Below are 16,807 nucleotides of genomic sequence, written 5' to 3'. Positions count from 1 at the left end.
TAAACACACAAAAGCTGTAAGATTTGCTGGAGAAATTGCAACTCACTTAATTCTCTACATTAAGCTGTGTGCAACTTCCCAGGAATGCAACAACAGTGGGTCAGTAAAGGGCTCTGTGCTGTTGGCAGGAGGCACCAGCCAGGGGAGGCAGCCGAGCCTCTGCACCTTCATGCAGCTTTAAATAACTGCACCACTGAAGGGCATGGCCGGGGAGAGCTCCCAGCCCCAGCACCACCCTCTGGGCTGAGCACCCCTCTGCCCAGGGTACCCTTGGGGAAGAAATCCTTGCTTTCACAGGATGATTTTGTCTATGGGAAGTGCTCAGTATTGGGGTGGATTCTGCCCTGCTCCCCCAGCCCAGCCCAGCTGAGTAACACCTGACCTGTGCTCATGTTCCTTTTGTCTCTGGTTTCATAGCAGTGGACCAAAACCAGTGGTTTTTTCCCAAATCCAAACAGCAGTAGGTGCTTAAACAGTAAAAAATGAACCCCCAGCTGCTGCTTCTTGCATGAAAACTGCTGCATACATATTTACTGTGCTGATTAAACAGATCTGCTGCTCTACAGTGGAACAGGGAATTAAAGCACTGTATTTTCAATTTTGTTACCAAATTACAATTCATAAATATTTGGGAAAATAAGGGCATTTACATACACCATTATTGAGAGTTGCTGTATGGCTGCCACTTGCTATCCAAACCCAGGGTACCATGCTATAAATAATACTCAGTTCACAGCAGTATCCTAAAATGACAGCACGCTGAATCTACTTCTTTTGTCAAGATATACTTTTATTAAGGGTCAGTATAAACTTCAAAAAAATAACTTTAATAATTTGTGCCACTATCTACCCAAAATAGCAAGAGTCTCTAAATTGCATGTAGCTGAATTTTGAAATAGTCAGATTCCAGGCACAATGTAAATACCTGCCATTTGTAAGGCCATCAGGTAATTTAAATTCATGAGAGTAGCTATAAACATGCATTGAAGTTCTCAGTGGAGAAATGCAGCCCTGCATTGCAGGACTAAATCCTGAAAAATATTGTATACAAGATTTTGGCTCTTTCTTTCACGTCAACAGGTCGTTGTAAATGTAGATGCATGAAAAACATTTAACATCTAAAAGGTCTCTATACTTAACCTTTCAGGTAAAAAAGTAAACTTTTCAGTAATTACTGCAGTAGTGTTTGTTTCAAACTTGAAACTGATTTTCCCAATCAGCATTATCAAGCCATCCCTAAGTGCACACTTTGTAACATGATGATAAATGGAATACCCACGCAGTTATTTAAGAGTGAGCTGTATTAGACAAGCAAAATGTTTAAGAATTTTCTGGACAATGGAGGTAGAAGTGAAAGATTCCAGATTATGCTACATTTTTTGGTCTGCCTCTGTCACCACAGATTTGCTTCTACTTTTATCTGACAAAAGAGATTTTCAGTTATATTTTCACTCCTTAAACTTTGTTGTGATAGCATTACCCACTGTGTAGTAACAATCTAAATAATATATGTTTAAATCCAGCATTTCAGCTGTCTTCAGATGTGGTGAAAACACTACATGGTTGAGCCAGGAACACCTATTAGTGCAAGCATAATTTGGAGTATGATTTATCATGCAAAAATATGAATCTGTATTTCCTACAGAAAATCAGCAGGATTCTTTTACTTTACAAGACATTTTGGACTATGAGAACACCACACACAACCACACAGTTCCTTCATTTTGACAGGGACAGTCTTCTACAATGTGCAAAATGAGGCACACACTCTGTTGCAGTCAGCAGGTCTGTTAGGCAGGTTAGTTGTCCCATTCTCCATTATTTTGATCGTTGTCCTCCTCTTCTTCAGAATCAGCAGACACTTTCTTAATTCTCTGCATGGCTGCCTTAATGCTTCTCTCTAGCTCATTAGGGGATCCTCTGCTGCCATCCCTGTCAGAATCTCGATTCACTTTCCTTAGTTTAACCCCTTGCCTGATGGCAGAGAGGATGCTGTCCTTCACAGAGGTGTAGGGATTTGGCTGCTCCACTCTGCAGAGGTGAACTTCACTGCGCTTCAGAGAAGCCAGAACTTCATCCATGGAACCTGCAACACATCCAGCTACTGTTACCAGAAAAATGAGACATCCACACTTAAGAGGTCTGAAGCCCTACCCAAGTGCTCAGGGCTCTTCCTTTAAGCTGTGCTAGTGGCTGGGATGGTCTGTACTGGCACAAGAATGGTCTGTTCTGGCACAGACTCTTTCAAGCTCTGTGGCAGCAGGCTCTGGAACTGCTTTGAAAAAGCAGTTACAGCTTTTATATCTTGAATTGAGGATCCAATGCCTCTTCATCATTATATAAGGCTGTGCTCTAAGGAAGAAATTATACACAAAGGACAATGCTCTTTTTCATTACAACTTTATGGGCTTTCAAAAAGTTTCACTGAACCAAAAAAATCTCTTGCATTCTGTGTTATAAACAATCCACCATCCCTCCTAGCTTGCCCAGAAGCCTGCTGACACCGCCAGTTGCATTTTTGCTCAGCCAAGAGAAAAATGAAAGGATTTGAGTAGAAGGGCTTTAAAGTGCACCACTGAAGTCACTGGGAGCCAGATCAGGCCCTATGCAGGCAGCTCTTTTCTGCATGGACTTAGAAAACAATTCCTATTTTACAACGTGATTTAGATCTCAGGTGTACGTTTCTGAACTGCAGACCATGAAGGAAACCATACTGAGAGTTTCCACTAGGCCTCCTGATACACACTAATTTGAGTTTTACTCCTGCTGGACTCTCTGCTGCTTGCTCCAGACTGTCAGACAGGGAGGCTGTTTCCCTGGACAGCAATAGGTCCAGACCATCTGTGCCTCACAGCCAGAAATATTTTTGCCACGCGCAGTGCACACAAGGTTATGTGATTAACATCAACCACTCGAAATGTAACAGTCTGCTAAATCCTGTGGTACCTTCAGAGACTGAAAAGGATCAAGCAAAGATCCACCAGATTGCCTTACAAAGCCTACAAGTAAGAGAGTCTTAAGTCTACTACCTAAATGGGCTGCCTGGTAAAAGATTAGTCAAACAAACAAATTATAAAAGAAGCCTCTCCTGGCTTTTAACACACGAAGACATGAGTAGCCCATAACTAAAACAAACATGTTTATGAAGCTGTTTCAGTGAGTTCCTGTGGTAATTTAGCAATTACTGTAACAGCAACTGACATGATGGCTTTCTTCAAGAAACAGGTGTAACAACTAATCAGATCTCTTCAATAAACAAAGAAAAAAACATTTTCTTATCCAAAAATAATGAAAAGACATCAATGTTAGGCCATGAATGGCAGCAAATACTCTCTACCAGAAAGGCTGTTCCAATAGTAATTAGACTACTCTGGTGTACAACTCCTGTTGCTAATCCAGGCTTCTTAAGAGTATCTGTGGTAGAGTTTATCCCATGGATATCCCACACTGAACTCTGCATTGGATGCACAGTAGTTTGCCATGGTAACTCAACTGTGTCTCAGCCCTTCAGCTGCTTGTACTTCCCCACAGCTTGGAAGAACTGAAAACACTAAACTTCCCCTGGTATTTCTGCCTGCGGTTTGCCTCTGAACTGATAGGATACAAAGGCTGCTTGGATGTATTGTGAACAGCTGAAAAGGAAAAGGAACATACCATGTTTAAAGACATTCTTCATTCTAGCATAAGCTCCACTGTGAAAAACAACAAAAAAAATTGCAGCCTTCCAGCTTAGATCAATCTCTCTGACATAGTCAAAATATCCGCTCGCCTCAGAGACAAAAATAAATCTGTTAGCAGGATGCACCCAGTGCAGCCCTGGGAGGCTGCTGAGCTCTATTCTCATTCAAACTACTACAATTGCCAAGTTCAGCCTTCAATTACACCTGCATGATCTTGCTAACAAAGCAAAGGTGTAACAGAGCAGAATTTCTTCCCTGGGAATGTATGCAAAAGCTATTCTCCTGCCTTTCAAATCCTGGTTGAATTCTGCATGAATTCCCTCCCTTAGGAAACCTTTATTTAGAAACCAAGCAAATTGTAATTGGACAAAAGCTGTGCACACCTTAGAAACATAAGCAGCCCAATTACCAGCTCTGTAGTACATACATCATGAACACTAAAATGTAGCCTTAGTACAGCTACAAATTTACCCATACTGGTCTTCTGACTGGACCATCAGGACCCTGTGAAGTATCTCAAACAGGACACACAAATCATTGTTACTCATTTAACATCCTGAGCTATGGTCAGTGTTACTTTATGTCATTTCTTAGACTTAGCTTTCCAGGAGCCTCATTCTCCTGATCAAAACTACACACTATTCCTGGCCAGAAGCAGAGGAGGGAGGGAGACCACAAAAATACAGGAAATGCATCAAAACGCAGCAGTTGATGTGAGCCTACTTACCTATGCAATTATTTATAGACCTCCTGGATGAATCATCCTGATTGTGCAGTGCAGGGCTTTCTGAGGGGCTATCAGAGCTGAGGGGAAGTGGTTTATCCTCTGTTGCTGATGGTGTTTTTAACTGGAGAGGCAGGGGGGGAGGTGGGGGTGGAGGGGCCAAGGGAGGAGGTGGTGGAGGAGGGGGTGGAGGAGGAGGAGGTGGTGAGCATGGAGAGCCCATCAATTCCTCATTGTGCTTTTGTTCCTCTGTGTCACCATCAGTAACAAAAATCTGGACAGGGATGTCTGCTGGGCTATTCTGACATGAAGCTTTTGGTTCCTTGTCTTCTACAAGGATAATGCTCTGCGGCTGCTCGAGAGCTGCCCTTACTCTTGGTGAGGGTGCAGGGGGCAGAGCTGCTGGGGCTGCCCCTGTGCTCGATGCAGGGGGAGGGGACAGCACCACAGCCTGCTGAGGGACGCCTCGTGGCAACTTGGGACTGCGAGGCTGGGGACGAGATGTCTTCAGAACAACATGAGCTGGACACTTCTGGAAAAAAAATCGTGAGGTAGGACATCACATCTCCATTGGGCTGGCCAAAACATCAACCCCAATGAGATAAAAAGCCACAGAGCACAGAACTGTCCCACTCACCCATTCAAGCAGAAAATTCAACCCTGAATAAATTTAAATGAATAATAAAGCATTTATTTCAAAGCCATTTCCTCACCTGTATTCTTTGCAACAAAGTCCACACTCAGAAACTGTATCTTTAGGAGATTTAATCCCCTGTACTCATGATACATAATCCTATTTTAGGCTATCCCAACAGTTGTCTTTGATTGGGACCACGCTCACATGTGAGCTATGGCTGCTTTCTGACATGTTCTGACACCACTTAGGACTACTGCAGTTCAGAGTACTTGCCTCCCTGAATACTTTCAGCCTCTCCAGCGTTTTCTGACGTTCCTGGCTTATCCAAGCTTTTTTCTTTTTCTCCTCTTCTTTTTGTTTGTCTCTCTTCTGCATTAAAACACAAGTAAGTGAGCCTTAGTGTGTGAAAACCAGCAGCTGCCAGACTCCCCAGGGCTGCTGTTTGGTACTCACTATCTGAATGCTGTGATGCTGCTGGAAGCGCTTTCTGCTCTCCTCTGCCTGCTGCAGTCTCTGCCGGTGGCTCGCCTCACACTGATCCTGGGGGAAGAGCAGAATTCATGCAACTCTCAGTCAGTTCACACTTCCTCTGCACCAGCTCTGCCAGTAACTCCTGGGCACCAGCCACTAAACAGCAACCACAGCTGGGTGCTTGGCAGTGCCAGGAAAGATGGCTAAGCTCAGCTAGTGTCAGATGTGAAACCCTGATGGTGAAGTCTGTGGGATTCCTTCATGGCTAAAGCCAATGTTCTCCTAATCAGCCATATTTTTATTCATGCTGCAGCAAAAATGTATCTAGATGTGACCCAACTCCTCTATCTTACAGTTTAGCTTAAAAAAAAAGAAAAAAAAAAAGAGAAAAGAAAGGGAGACGAAAAGAAAAGAAGAAACGAGCTCATGCAAAGACATGAGGAAGAAGGCAGGAAGGAAGCTAGCAAAGCACTACAAAAATACAAAGCTACTTTTCCCCCTCTCCCTCGTTTGCCATAGCTCCCAAGTACAAAAGGCAGGGAAGCAAAGGTATGGGAAGCACAAGAATGCCTAGCAAGGGTACTCTCTATTGGTAAAAAGTGCCACAGAGAAGCCACAGGTTTCAGTATTTTCTCTGGGAGTTGCTTTTTGTCTCTGTACAGAGGGGGATTATCCACATGGCTGGACAAGCATTTACAAACCATGTGGCATTTGGCTTCAGTGTTATACAACCAATAGACAGCAATTAAGTAAATGAAAACAGAAGCAAAAGAAATGTCTGCCAAGGAAGCAGTTGCAAGCAAGAGACAATGATGGCTCACAAAACATTTCCAATGTAATTCCCAGTTTGTCCAGGCTACTGAGAGATAAAAGGTCAGACAGACTTGAAACTAAACTCTGCTCTCTGCCCCAGAACTGCAGGTGTAAGGTAAACTCCTCTTACTGAGAAGGTTCATGAGTCAACTTTTGTCTTCCTAGTGCTCTGCTCTGATTGGGAAACAGAGGAAAAACTGCCCTTTGCACAGAACTGAGAGCTGTTAAAGTTTCCCCTTCCTCCTGTTCAAAGGTAAAGTATCAGTGTGTGAGTTGTCCTATCACTGCAGCTTCCTCCACAGAAGGTCAGATTCCTCCTCTACTGCAGCTGCTTTGGAAAGGGCTGCTGGAAAAGCTCCAGCTGGCCCCACAGGCTCAGGTAAGGTCTAGCTGATGGGAGAACACCTGGGTCACCCAGGTAAGCTTGTCCTCTCTTTTCAAGCCAGACACACTTGCACCACACCACGGAGGGTAAAGCTGTTAAAATCACATTGCCCCTCTTTCTGCTTGCAGGCCTTGGCACTGAGTCACGAATCATCTTGCACGCTCCACCCAAACTTCCCTAATTGTTTCCTGTCCATCCCTCATGAGTCAAGACATCAGCTGAAGAAAATGCACATCTCCAGGACTGCATTTACTTTTTTGTTCCTGAGGTAGGCTCTCCTCGCACAGACAGTCCCACGCTTTGTCTCCAACTGCTTAGTCTTCTGCCTCAGCACCGTCATGGCTGACAAGTTAGCGTAATGTTGTCCCATGCTCTGTTCAATGACCTTGAGCTCCTCAGGATTTTCACATGTATCATAGTAAACAACTTCATCCTGTTTCTCTAAAAAGGCATTTGGCATTTTTTAAGAAACCAAAAATTGCCACAGTTTTATTTAAACATTTAAAGAGCTAATGACATTTTCAAAGCCATTGAAGGCAGTGAGTTAGTTCTGAGTAAGTGTAAAGCTCCAGAGCCGAGCTGGGTCCTTCACAGTCATATGCAAACATGTCACATTACTCACAGGGCAGCTTTGCAGGATCAAATTTATGCTGTTAGCATTTGTTATTTAGCTTCCTCTTTCAAATGTCTCCCTGTGTTCCAACTCCTACCTTCACCAAGTGGAGTTTTTCCTGGAAAATGAAGACTCTTCTGATCAACACTGGGTGTCTTATTTTACTATTTACCACGCTTCAGTTATGTAACAAGTGGCAGCAATGTTTACCTCACAGTGTACGTGGTAAACTCATGGAGAATTCATAAGCACAAATAAGAACACGACTGGTGCCTAACTTGGGGTAACTGTCACAAAGAGACACTTCAACTGGAAGACAGTAGTATTCAGGTACCATTCTAGCTATAACCACCTCTTTTTGTCACTATAGGATGCATTTTGTAATTTCTACATGTTAGATTAGATGATGATGAATTACAGGACCTACTTCAGCAGGTTCATGATACCCAGTTTCTGTGCACAGTTCTTGCAGCCATTAGAGCAGTTAAGCACTGTCAATATACTCAATGCTAAACCAGGACATGCACATATCACAGCTGCTAGCAAGATGAGCAACCGCTGTGGCTTTTTTTTTAAACTTGTGTTATCAAATTAGTGCCTAATTAATTAAAGTGTCTAATTAAAGACAAAATATCAGATGGTACCGCAGCATTAATGTTTTCCAGCAATGTTTTCTACTAGCAAGAGCCAAGCAATGATATCCTTCTTTTTAATTGAAAACAGAGCAGGCTATGTCACTTCTGTGTTCTGAACATTTGCTTAAATAATATTTTATTCTCACCTTTAATCTGTCTCTTTATAGTGTCCAGCTGTACAATAAGCAGCATCTCTTCATGTTTCAATACTTCAAGCTGTACATTATATAATTCCAGCTGTGTTTCATAATACTGTATTTCCAGCTCCTCCACTATACTTAAATTCTCTTCTTGTTCACCAAGATTCTCCATCTGTAACAGAAAAGAAAAAGCATTAGTAACAAAATATGCACACATGAAACACGTCTGGATGCACAAATGCCTGTAAGGAGCCTGGTCTAACTGGCAGCTGCTTTGGTATGGAAAACAACAGCGCATTAGAAATGGCTTGGAGCAGAAACTCAGAGGAGCAGAGACCCTTATTAACCTAAAATATAAATTTACCTTAAATTTACCAGGAAAGACTTTATTATAATCTGTACAAATGATACTGCTCCTGAAAACAATTATACATGGTACAGTACACTACTCTTGGAAAATAAATATCAGGTACTCATAGCAGCAGTTACATGGCATTAAAGATTAGTATTAAATAATTATTTTAATTTTTAAGTGTCCTCTGAAAATAATATCTGCTCTTTATCTCCCTAAAAGGAAACAGTTTCAAAGATTATTATCACAAATGCTCAAAGGATATTTGAACTCTAAAAGCAGGTATGTTAAGCTTTGCTGAGTGTCCTCAAACATGCAGGAGCAATTTAAAAACTGCAGACATGCATTTTCCACAACATAAAACAGTGCTGAAAACCTAAATTGTTGCATAGACAGACTTGAAAAGCCTACTCTCATGACCATTTTGGTAGGTTTTGATCAGCCCTTCAAAGAACAGTGACAGAAAAGGAGGCTTTGTAAGGTCTTACAAGTTTCTGAATGCCAGTTCTCTTCTGTTTCAGGCACAGCTCTCTTGCCCTCAGATGCTGAAGGGTTTCTTTTGCTAACATATATTTCAGGTTTTCTAGTCGTGGCAAAGCTGATGCCCAGGTGGTTTTACCAAATCTCTCCTCATCTTGCTCCATCTGTTTGTGCATTGCTGTAGATTAAAACATGGCAGTAAAGCATGAGAAATGCAGTGTACTAATAGCCCTTGTGTGTTTCTGAAGTATTAAAAATGCTAATCTTATTAAACTATTTCTGAAGCTTTAGAAATTACAAGATTACAAGGTTGAATTTGTGATGTAAGTGTAAGTAAAATATTACACACATAAGTAAAATACTTCATTGCACCATGGAAATACACCCTAACAGCTGCACAGCAACACATTCTGTTCACATGCTGAAATCCTTGAGGCTTGCACATCAAGCATTAAAAGCACCCATGGTTTTTGTGCAGAGGTTTGCAGCTGTAAATCTCAGGCAAGTCAAATCCAAGTTGTAAACCAAACTGGTTAAAAGATATAAATCTTAAGTGAATAAAGTATTTCCCTCTGAAGTTGGACACTCACCTGAACCTCAGCTTCTGCACAGAAATAAGAGCTCTCAGTCACCTAAAGGTTAGGTATTTACACAACCTTTTGTGTAAGTCATTCGGATTACCTGCCAGAGCCTTTACAGTTTCCTTGAAGTAGTTGACTGTGATATCCTGAATGGAGCACACAGCACTCTCAGCTCGCTTAGTCCATTCATCAGCATCCTTCTGCAAAGCTGCTACTCTTCTAGGCCCCAGATTATCATACTGCAAAGATTTCTACAAGGACACAAAATTCTCAGTTACCACCTGGTTTCCACAGAGCTGCAGCCACACTATGCTACACTTTGAGACATTTTAAGAATGGTGGCAAACATGACCTTCCCCTCACCTGTCACAAACTGAATCACTGCTCATTCCTATTTCTCATTCTCTAGGCTAATTCAGAACCTTTGTTCCCCAATTCTGACCTCACATTTGGATTAATTTACTTCTTAAAATATTTTTTAAACTATCATCTTTAAAATTACATCCAACACAAGTGTTTTTTATTGTTACTAAAAGTAACTCTTCTATGTGCAATGTTCTCTTCTATTTTTCCCCACGTGTTGACAGCACATTGCACCAGCAGGTTCTCCAGTTTGGCAGCTCTTTCACACAGGAACAGGGATACAGAAAAGAAACAGAAGAGAATGTTTTCAAGTCCACAAAGAAGACACGGGAACAAGCCTAGTATTCAAATATATTTTTAGAAGAACTATGTTTCAAATGAGCCTAAATATCCCTTACAGGGTTTTTTTAATACAATCTTTGTTTCATTCTTTCCAATTTCCACTTTAATTTTCAGAACAGCACATTGAACATTTTATTGTCACAGGTTTAGACCTTCAGTATACAAGCACCTTAATCTAAACTTAAAACTGTTCTGCTCTCTTTGAGAACATTAACAGCTCACTTTAATTTTAACACACTATTTAGGGAAAATCAACATAGTAAATAGCTGTTGTTTCCAGGGGCATCGTAACTTTCAGAATGTGCTTCCAGTTTCAGATGCACATAAAACAAAATGAATGTAGGGACAAATGATATATTTTCATCTGCAGTTCTAGCAGGTTGTAGCAGTAACAGAAAACTCCTTTGAGTGGGAAGGTCTCCTCCACAACTGAGTTCATCTGGTGCATCAGTATTCCTGGGGATGACACTCTCTATGTAAAAAACTAATCCCATGGGAAGGTGGCACAACAAAGGCTACTTATACTGCAGTAAATTCAGCCTCCCAGAGAGTAAACCCCAGGGAGGTGGAGCCTGGGGATATTCTCCTTTTAAGTGGGAAGTCAGCTGCAGTTCTAGTCAAGCCATTAGCATGGACTCTGAGATCCTCTGAGTGGCTCTGCCCTAACTCTGAATTTGTCAGTCATGTTTGGTGGCTTGGCAGAGGAGGAAAAAAGCAGGTAGAGCCAGAAGTAGGGAATGTTACATGATTTGAGCCTGAACTGCTCTAAGAGCAGCTGATGCCCCACTGTGTAGCCTGGCCTTTCACTTTGTACAGGCAGACTTACCAGGATTTCCAGTTTGTACAGCGTCGCCAGCTCTCGCATATCTCTGAAGGGCTGCAGCAAATACTGGTAGAATTGTGTTGCCATGGTGACCAAATCCTGATAAGCTTCATCTTCTTCTTCATAAACCTTCATCAAAGCCACCATTGTGTCAGCACTTTTATGCTGCTGCAGAACCTAGTGGGATAAAAGGTAAATCAGCCACAGCTGCTTTGCATTTGTGTGTGCTGGATGCTGCAGGGACCTGTCCTTCCACAGCCAACACATCCTTCCCTGTGCCAGGCATTCTGCAGCCACCCCAGGTGAAAACACCTCCAACTCCACACTGTTAGAGGCACTAATTGTCTCACATTCCATCAGGAGCCTGCAAGGAGCATCCTGCCTAGGGCGGCTACCAGAAACATTGGAATAACTGTGAGCAGATGACTTGGTTGCTGCTTTTTATAAACATAAATGGGAGTCTTGGAAATTCTGTACTGGAAGGACAAGCAAGGTATTCTTAAACTGGCTGTTGCATTGCTTCCACAATTACTAAATGCCTGCTAATGAGTGTCTGGATCCAGAATTTCTGACTTCAGGCACAGAAAAAAACAGATTGGCATTTACTTCTGATACACCCTGCAGTTAAATTCCTTTAGTATTTGTATAATTTATAATAGCTAATTCTAACCTCAGTTCTAGTGGTATTACACTTTGTAAGTCACAATTCTTCCATGGAATTACTGCCTTTTGATACAGTAGGCCCTATTTGTTTCCTTCTACGACAAAAAAAAAAAAAGTTGGGGATTCCCCTCAATTGCATTTGTTTACTGGTACCAATCAAAGCTTCAATAGTTTTTCTTTCACACCAGCTGGCAGAGACCATGGCATGCTCTACGTGCCAGGATAGTGAGCTGGCTGAGAGAACACAGCTGAGTTCCACTGAGAAACAGACCTTCCTGGAAGGACAGTGTGTGCTCTGCAGCTCCATAAAGAGGGAAGGGGATGGGAGGGGAGTGTGTGTTACCAGTAGTGAGAAAAAACATTTAAAAAAATAAGCCTGGGTTGTGTTGTAACTGAAAAGCACTGAAATTAAACCATCATGTTTGTTCTTGCCAGCTGAGTCTGGGTAAGACAGCAGAGTTCCCATGTATGGAGGAACTTCCCCAGGGAAAATCTGTGGAAGTCAGCTCAAGGGCATTTCCCACCCACCCTGTCTGCAGGCCTGGCACAGGCAAGACAGGGGAACAAGAGAATGTGAACAGCAACATTTCTGATAATCCTGTAAGTGTGACAGCCTCTTGGGCCTCCTCAGGAGCTTGTGGCAGCTCAGACACAGTCCTAGGGCCCACCTGCAGCAATTTCAGTCTGCTTTTGCCCCACTGTGGAAGCCAAATACAAATGCAAGAGCTGACTTTTTGATTCCTACTCTAAAAGCAACAAGTGAGGGTCATGCTGCTCCTGGAGGATGCTTAGAGTGAGTAGAGGGGAAGTATTAGTGAAGGATATTAATGTAAAAAGCAAAAAAGGAGGCTCTGGTACTTCAGGTTGGTTTAATGTCTATTTCTTGAATTTTCCATAATTTGGTCTAGACTACAGTATAAGGAATTTACGTCCCTGTTAGGCCTGCAAGTACAATAACACTCTACAGCACGTTTGGCCATGTCTAAAACATAGCTGGAAATCACAGAGTAACTGAGAGGCACCAAACTGTACCTCACCACCAAGCCCCAAACTGCCACAGAGCTGAACAGGCTTGTGCTGCTTCCAAAAGAACGTGGTGGCTGGAATGTATTTCTAACTGGGCTGTGAACTGTTAGTCAGTGACAGACACTGACTTTTGTATACAACAAGGCACATGTTCATGTAAACTAAAGCTGTGTTTTTAAAAACAATGTCTTTCTGAAAAAGTAGTGTTGTTTCATCTGTTAAATACTGCAATAGGAAAGAGAAGGCTGAAGTCAGCTGCCATAACTTTCCTCCAAAGCACAATCACTTTCATATAATACCTTTCAGCTTACTTTGCCAGAAAATAAGACTGTAAACAGGTACTGCAAGAAACAGCAGCACCACACTGCTGAGCCTGAAGTATCTGTAACTTGTCAACATTCTGATGTCCTAACTGCAACTCTGTTACTACACACCACCCTTTGAATTCTTGCTTATAAGAAGGGGAAAAGATCCAGGAACACATCTATAGCAAGAAGAAACCTAAGGCACCAAAGGAAGAAAGTGCTAACATCATCATTACTTCAATCTGTAGGGCAGAATTTGACACTTAAAAAACCAGCAAAAACCCACACACAATTTCTTTGAATACAAACCACTTATTTGTATAGGACCAGGACTAAGTTTGGTCTTAAAAAAAGACTGAGAATCCCCCAGTTACAAGCATTACTGCAAACATGTAGTCTGAGACCTTCTCAGGGAGGTTAGAAAATTAGCACATGATTGTATTCTCCTCTTCGGTTACTGTTCCACCCATTGCCCAACACCGCTGGATGTTTTTAGCAATGTGTTTTTGTTGGAGTGCCTGCAACTTAAGTAAGAGCCCCAATGTCTTACAGCGACTATCCACTGGACGTGACTTATTCCCCACTTAATAAAGGTGCACTTCCAAGACCGATGACACTCAGTACTTCGGAAAGTGACTCTGTAGCTTCCAGACAATAAAAAAGTGTTTGTGTAAGCACAAATCTGGACACTGGAAAACACCAGGAGCGAGCTGGTATCAGTGACTTGGTCACCCTTGCTCACGTGAGTCTGGCGAGTCTGCCCCGATCGATGGAGTCCGCAGCAGCAGCAGCAGGGACTGACTGCCAGGCTTCCCATGCAGCTGCCAGGGGAGCACGGGGCGCCCAGCCGGAGCTCACACAGGAGCACCCATGAGCTGAGCAGCAGCACCGAACACTGAAGGCAGTCCCGCACCGAGGGGCCCCTTCCCTGCCCGCAGGGCTGGCCCGGCAGCCCCCGGCCCCGCACCCTCGGGGCCAGCCCCGCGCCCCGGCCCCCTCCACCCGCGCCCGGCCCGTGGCCCGTACCCGCCGCAGGGCCTCCTTGGCCCGGGCCAGGTGGCCGCGCAGGGCCTTCCCGCGGAGCTCGTGCAGGCTCTCGAAGTACTCGTCGTCGCAGCAGCGGTCGGGGGCGAAGAGCGCGTCCAGCACCACGCGGGCGCCGCAGAGCTCCAGGGCCCAGCCCAGGTACAGCTCCAGCGCCCGGCACAGCTCCTGCAGCTCGGCCTCGTCCGGCGCGGCGCCGCCGGGGAACAGCACGGCCCACAGCCCGCCGGAGGCCGCGCCGGGCAGCGCGGGCGGCAGCTCGGGGAAGGCGGGCTCCAGGCGCGGGCACACGGCCGACAGCTGCCGGTGGACGCCGCGCAGGGCCGGCGCCGAGAAGAGCCCGGCCCAGCTCTGCGGGGCCTGCTCCGCCGCCTCCGCCCGCCCGTGGCAGGTCACCGCGAACGCGCCCTCCGCGCCGTTCCACCCCACGAGGAAGCGGAGTCGCGGCGGCGGCTGAGGCTCGGCGAAGGCGGTGTCGCGCACGGCCACCCACCCCTCCAGGCTGTCGGGCTGCGGCTCCATCGCGACAGCAGCGGCGGCCCCGCGGGCCCCGGAGCGAAACAGAAACCGAGCGCCGGGAGCGGTGGGGCCGGGCGCGTCACCGGCAGCGCCCGCGCCCATTGGCGGGAGCGGCAGGGGGCGGGACCGTGGTGTCGGGGCGGGGTCAGAGGGGGCGGGGCCGGGACAGGGGCGGGGCAAGGGCGGCTCTCACGGAGGGAGCGGAAAATAAACAGTGCTGTAGTAAAAGAGCGAGGGGGGCGGCCCGGGAAAGGCCCTTGGCATGGCATGGGTGGGGTTGGGAGGTGACCCCGAAAATGGCGTTCCCACCCCTCTGCCATGGGCACGGACTCTTTCCACCAGGCCAGGTTGCTCAGAGCTTCATCCCTCCCGGCATCTACACCTTCCCTGGGCAACCAGGCCAGGGCCTCACAACCCTCACAATAAAGAATTTCTTCCCAATATGTAACCTAAAACTACTCTCGATTTGAACCGTTCCCCCTTGTCCTGTCAGTACATGCTCTTGCGAATAATCTTTCCCCATCTCCCCTGTGTGTTTCCTCCAGGTGCTGGCAGGAGGAAGCTTTGTGAAATAAGCCTCTGTTCCTGTGAGGAGTGGTGGGTGGGAGCAGGGCACACACAGCCCCGTGTTTGAGCTGCTGCATGTGGGGCAGCTTTCCTCCCAGCCATCGTTCCTGAGACCCTCACAAAATTCCATGAGTTGTTGCTTTCTACAACACCAGACAATCCGCACACTCTTTCCCCTTGAGCCTGACCCTGGGACCCAGCGCCCACAAAGAGCCCAGGGTGCTTGTCCTGACACCCAGCTCAGCCCGAGGTCACCATGCTCTGTATAAATGCCACCCAAACGCTGCCTCACAGGCACCGAGGGAGCAAAGAGCAGCAGGGTGATGGAACAAGAGCAGTGTCACTGCCCTCTTATTCAGACCCTGTGTCCAAGGCAGAATGTAATTCACTATCCACCAAATGTTATATTCCAGTCTTTGGAAGCGAAGTACTGCAAATTTTTTGAGAAATTAAGGCTTATAAGAGAACGTAGCTTAACACAAAGCAAAAATAAGCTCTCGGTTGAAAACTTAATCAAATCTGTCAGGCAGCATAAATGTTAACATTTCAGCAAGGGCTGCGTCACTTGTGTGAAAACACTTCTGCTCTAATCTCACAGATGATAGAAGCACTGTTAGCCGTAATGAGATCGTGCCTACATGGGCAATTAACTTGTGATTCCTCACCAAACAGCAAACAATTGCACTGCTAGAAAAGTGAGGAAATGACACCAAGATAATTGGAAAAGGAGGAAAAAGCAGAGCTGTGTCAAGATCTAATAGACATTGTCCCTTGTGGTGTCCCCTGAGCTCAAGCCATATATAATTCAAGATTCTCAAACGTCCTTAAAAATCTACTGCCAGCAGGGCTGGCTTGATAGCACATTCACAAGCAGCAGCCTGTGTGTGCTAGGCAGCTGTGGGTTTGAGCAGATTCACAAAGCTCCAGCGCTACAGCAGTCACAATAATCAGTGGTAATACACAGCCTGTTTTTTATCAGGTGGACCCCTACTGAGCACAGACTGCAGGGATATGTTCCTGTGAAAACCTCCCTAGTGGGGCTATTGTTCACTTTCTTCACCATAATTAACTTTCCAGAGGTCTGGCATACACACACAGGGTGTATGGATATGTATAGTAAGTATAACTAATGGTATGATTTTTTTTTTCTAAACTCTAAATTTTCTTCTTTTTTTTCTAATATATGATCATGATTCCAACTCAGCCCCATAGAAAAGTTCCTGCTAATTTGAGAGGAACTTTACCAGTAAGTGTTTACAAAGAACAGAACAGGTACTTCCATTAAGTTGTGCAACTCTGTAAACACATGTCCAGCCATGTGAGTTGTTTGCACGTTTTGTGTATCTCACACAGGACACTCTGCCTAACACCCCAGCCTTGGAAATCACACCCAGAGGCAATGAATGCGCTCTGAAGTGTTTATTAATCCCACCTCCAAAAGTGAGAGGGTACTCTGGCTTTAGTGAGGGCTCTCTGTAGCTGCTCTCAGTACTTCGGAGCCTGTTCTCAGTGTGTGACATTCATCCTGGTGACACTCAAGCAGCACACTGCTGAAGGACAGCCGGGGCACATCTATATTTGTGCCATTGCTCATTGCTGGCATGCCCCTATCTGAGCAAAGAGGCTGGGTAAGGTTACCCCAAT

General features: G+C 45.0%; 1 protein-coding gene across 1 annotated transcript; it reads right to left on the bottom strand.

The window, feature by feature from the left end:
* Positions 1-766: 766 nt before the first annotated feature.
* On the bottom strand, positions 767-14,614 carry WHAMM (WASP homolog associated with actin, golgi membranes and microtubules). Its single transcript, XM_066558990.1, has 10 exons — positions 14,060-14,614; positions 11,043-11,216; positions 9,612-9,762; positions 8,939-9,108; positions 8,105-8,270; positions 6,964-7,151; positions 5,495-5,581; positions 5,315-5,410; positions 4,408-4,936; positions 767-2,086 (listed from the first exon to the last, which is right to left on the bottom strand). The coding sequence occupies exons 1-10, from the start codon at positions 14,597-14,599 to the stop codon at positions 1,800-1,802; spliced, it is 2,388 nt and encodes a 795-aa protein (XP_066415087.1). The 5' UTR covers positions 14,600-14,614; the 3' UTR covers positions 767-1,799.
* Between the last annotated feature and the right edge of the window lie 2,193 nt (positions 14,615-16,807).

This window comes from Molothrus aeneus, chromosome 13, assembly GCF_037042795.1.
Source record: "Molothrus aeneus isolate 106 chromosome 13, BPBGC_Maene_1.0, whole genome shotgun sequence".
Taxonomy (NCBI): domain Eukaryota; kingdom Metazoa; phylum Chordata; class Aves; order Passeriformes; family Icteridae; genus Molothrus; species Molothrus aeneus.
This window is presented reverse-complemented; position numbering and strand designations above follow the sequence as displayed.

Bases quoted from the DNA above. Each gene is read 5' to 3' on its own strand.
- WHAMM (XM_066558990.1), bottom strand. From the start codon at position 14,599: ATGGAGCCGCAGCCCGACAGCCTGGAGGGGTGGGTGGCCGTGCGCGAC. The intron at 8,271-8,938 runs GTAAGACCTTAC...TTTCTGTTACAG, and splicing joins GAACTGGCATTCAGAAACTT to ATGGAGAATCTTGGTGAACA. The intron at 4,937-5,314 runs GCAAGTACTCTG...TTTTTTTTCCAG, and splicing joins GGCTGAAAGTATTCAGGGAG to AAGTGTCCAGCTCATGTTGT.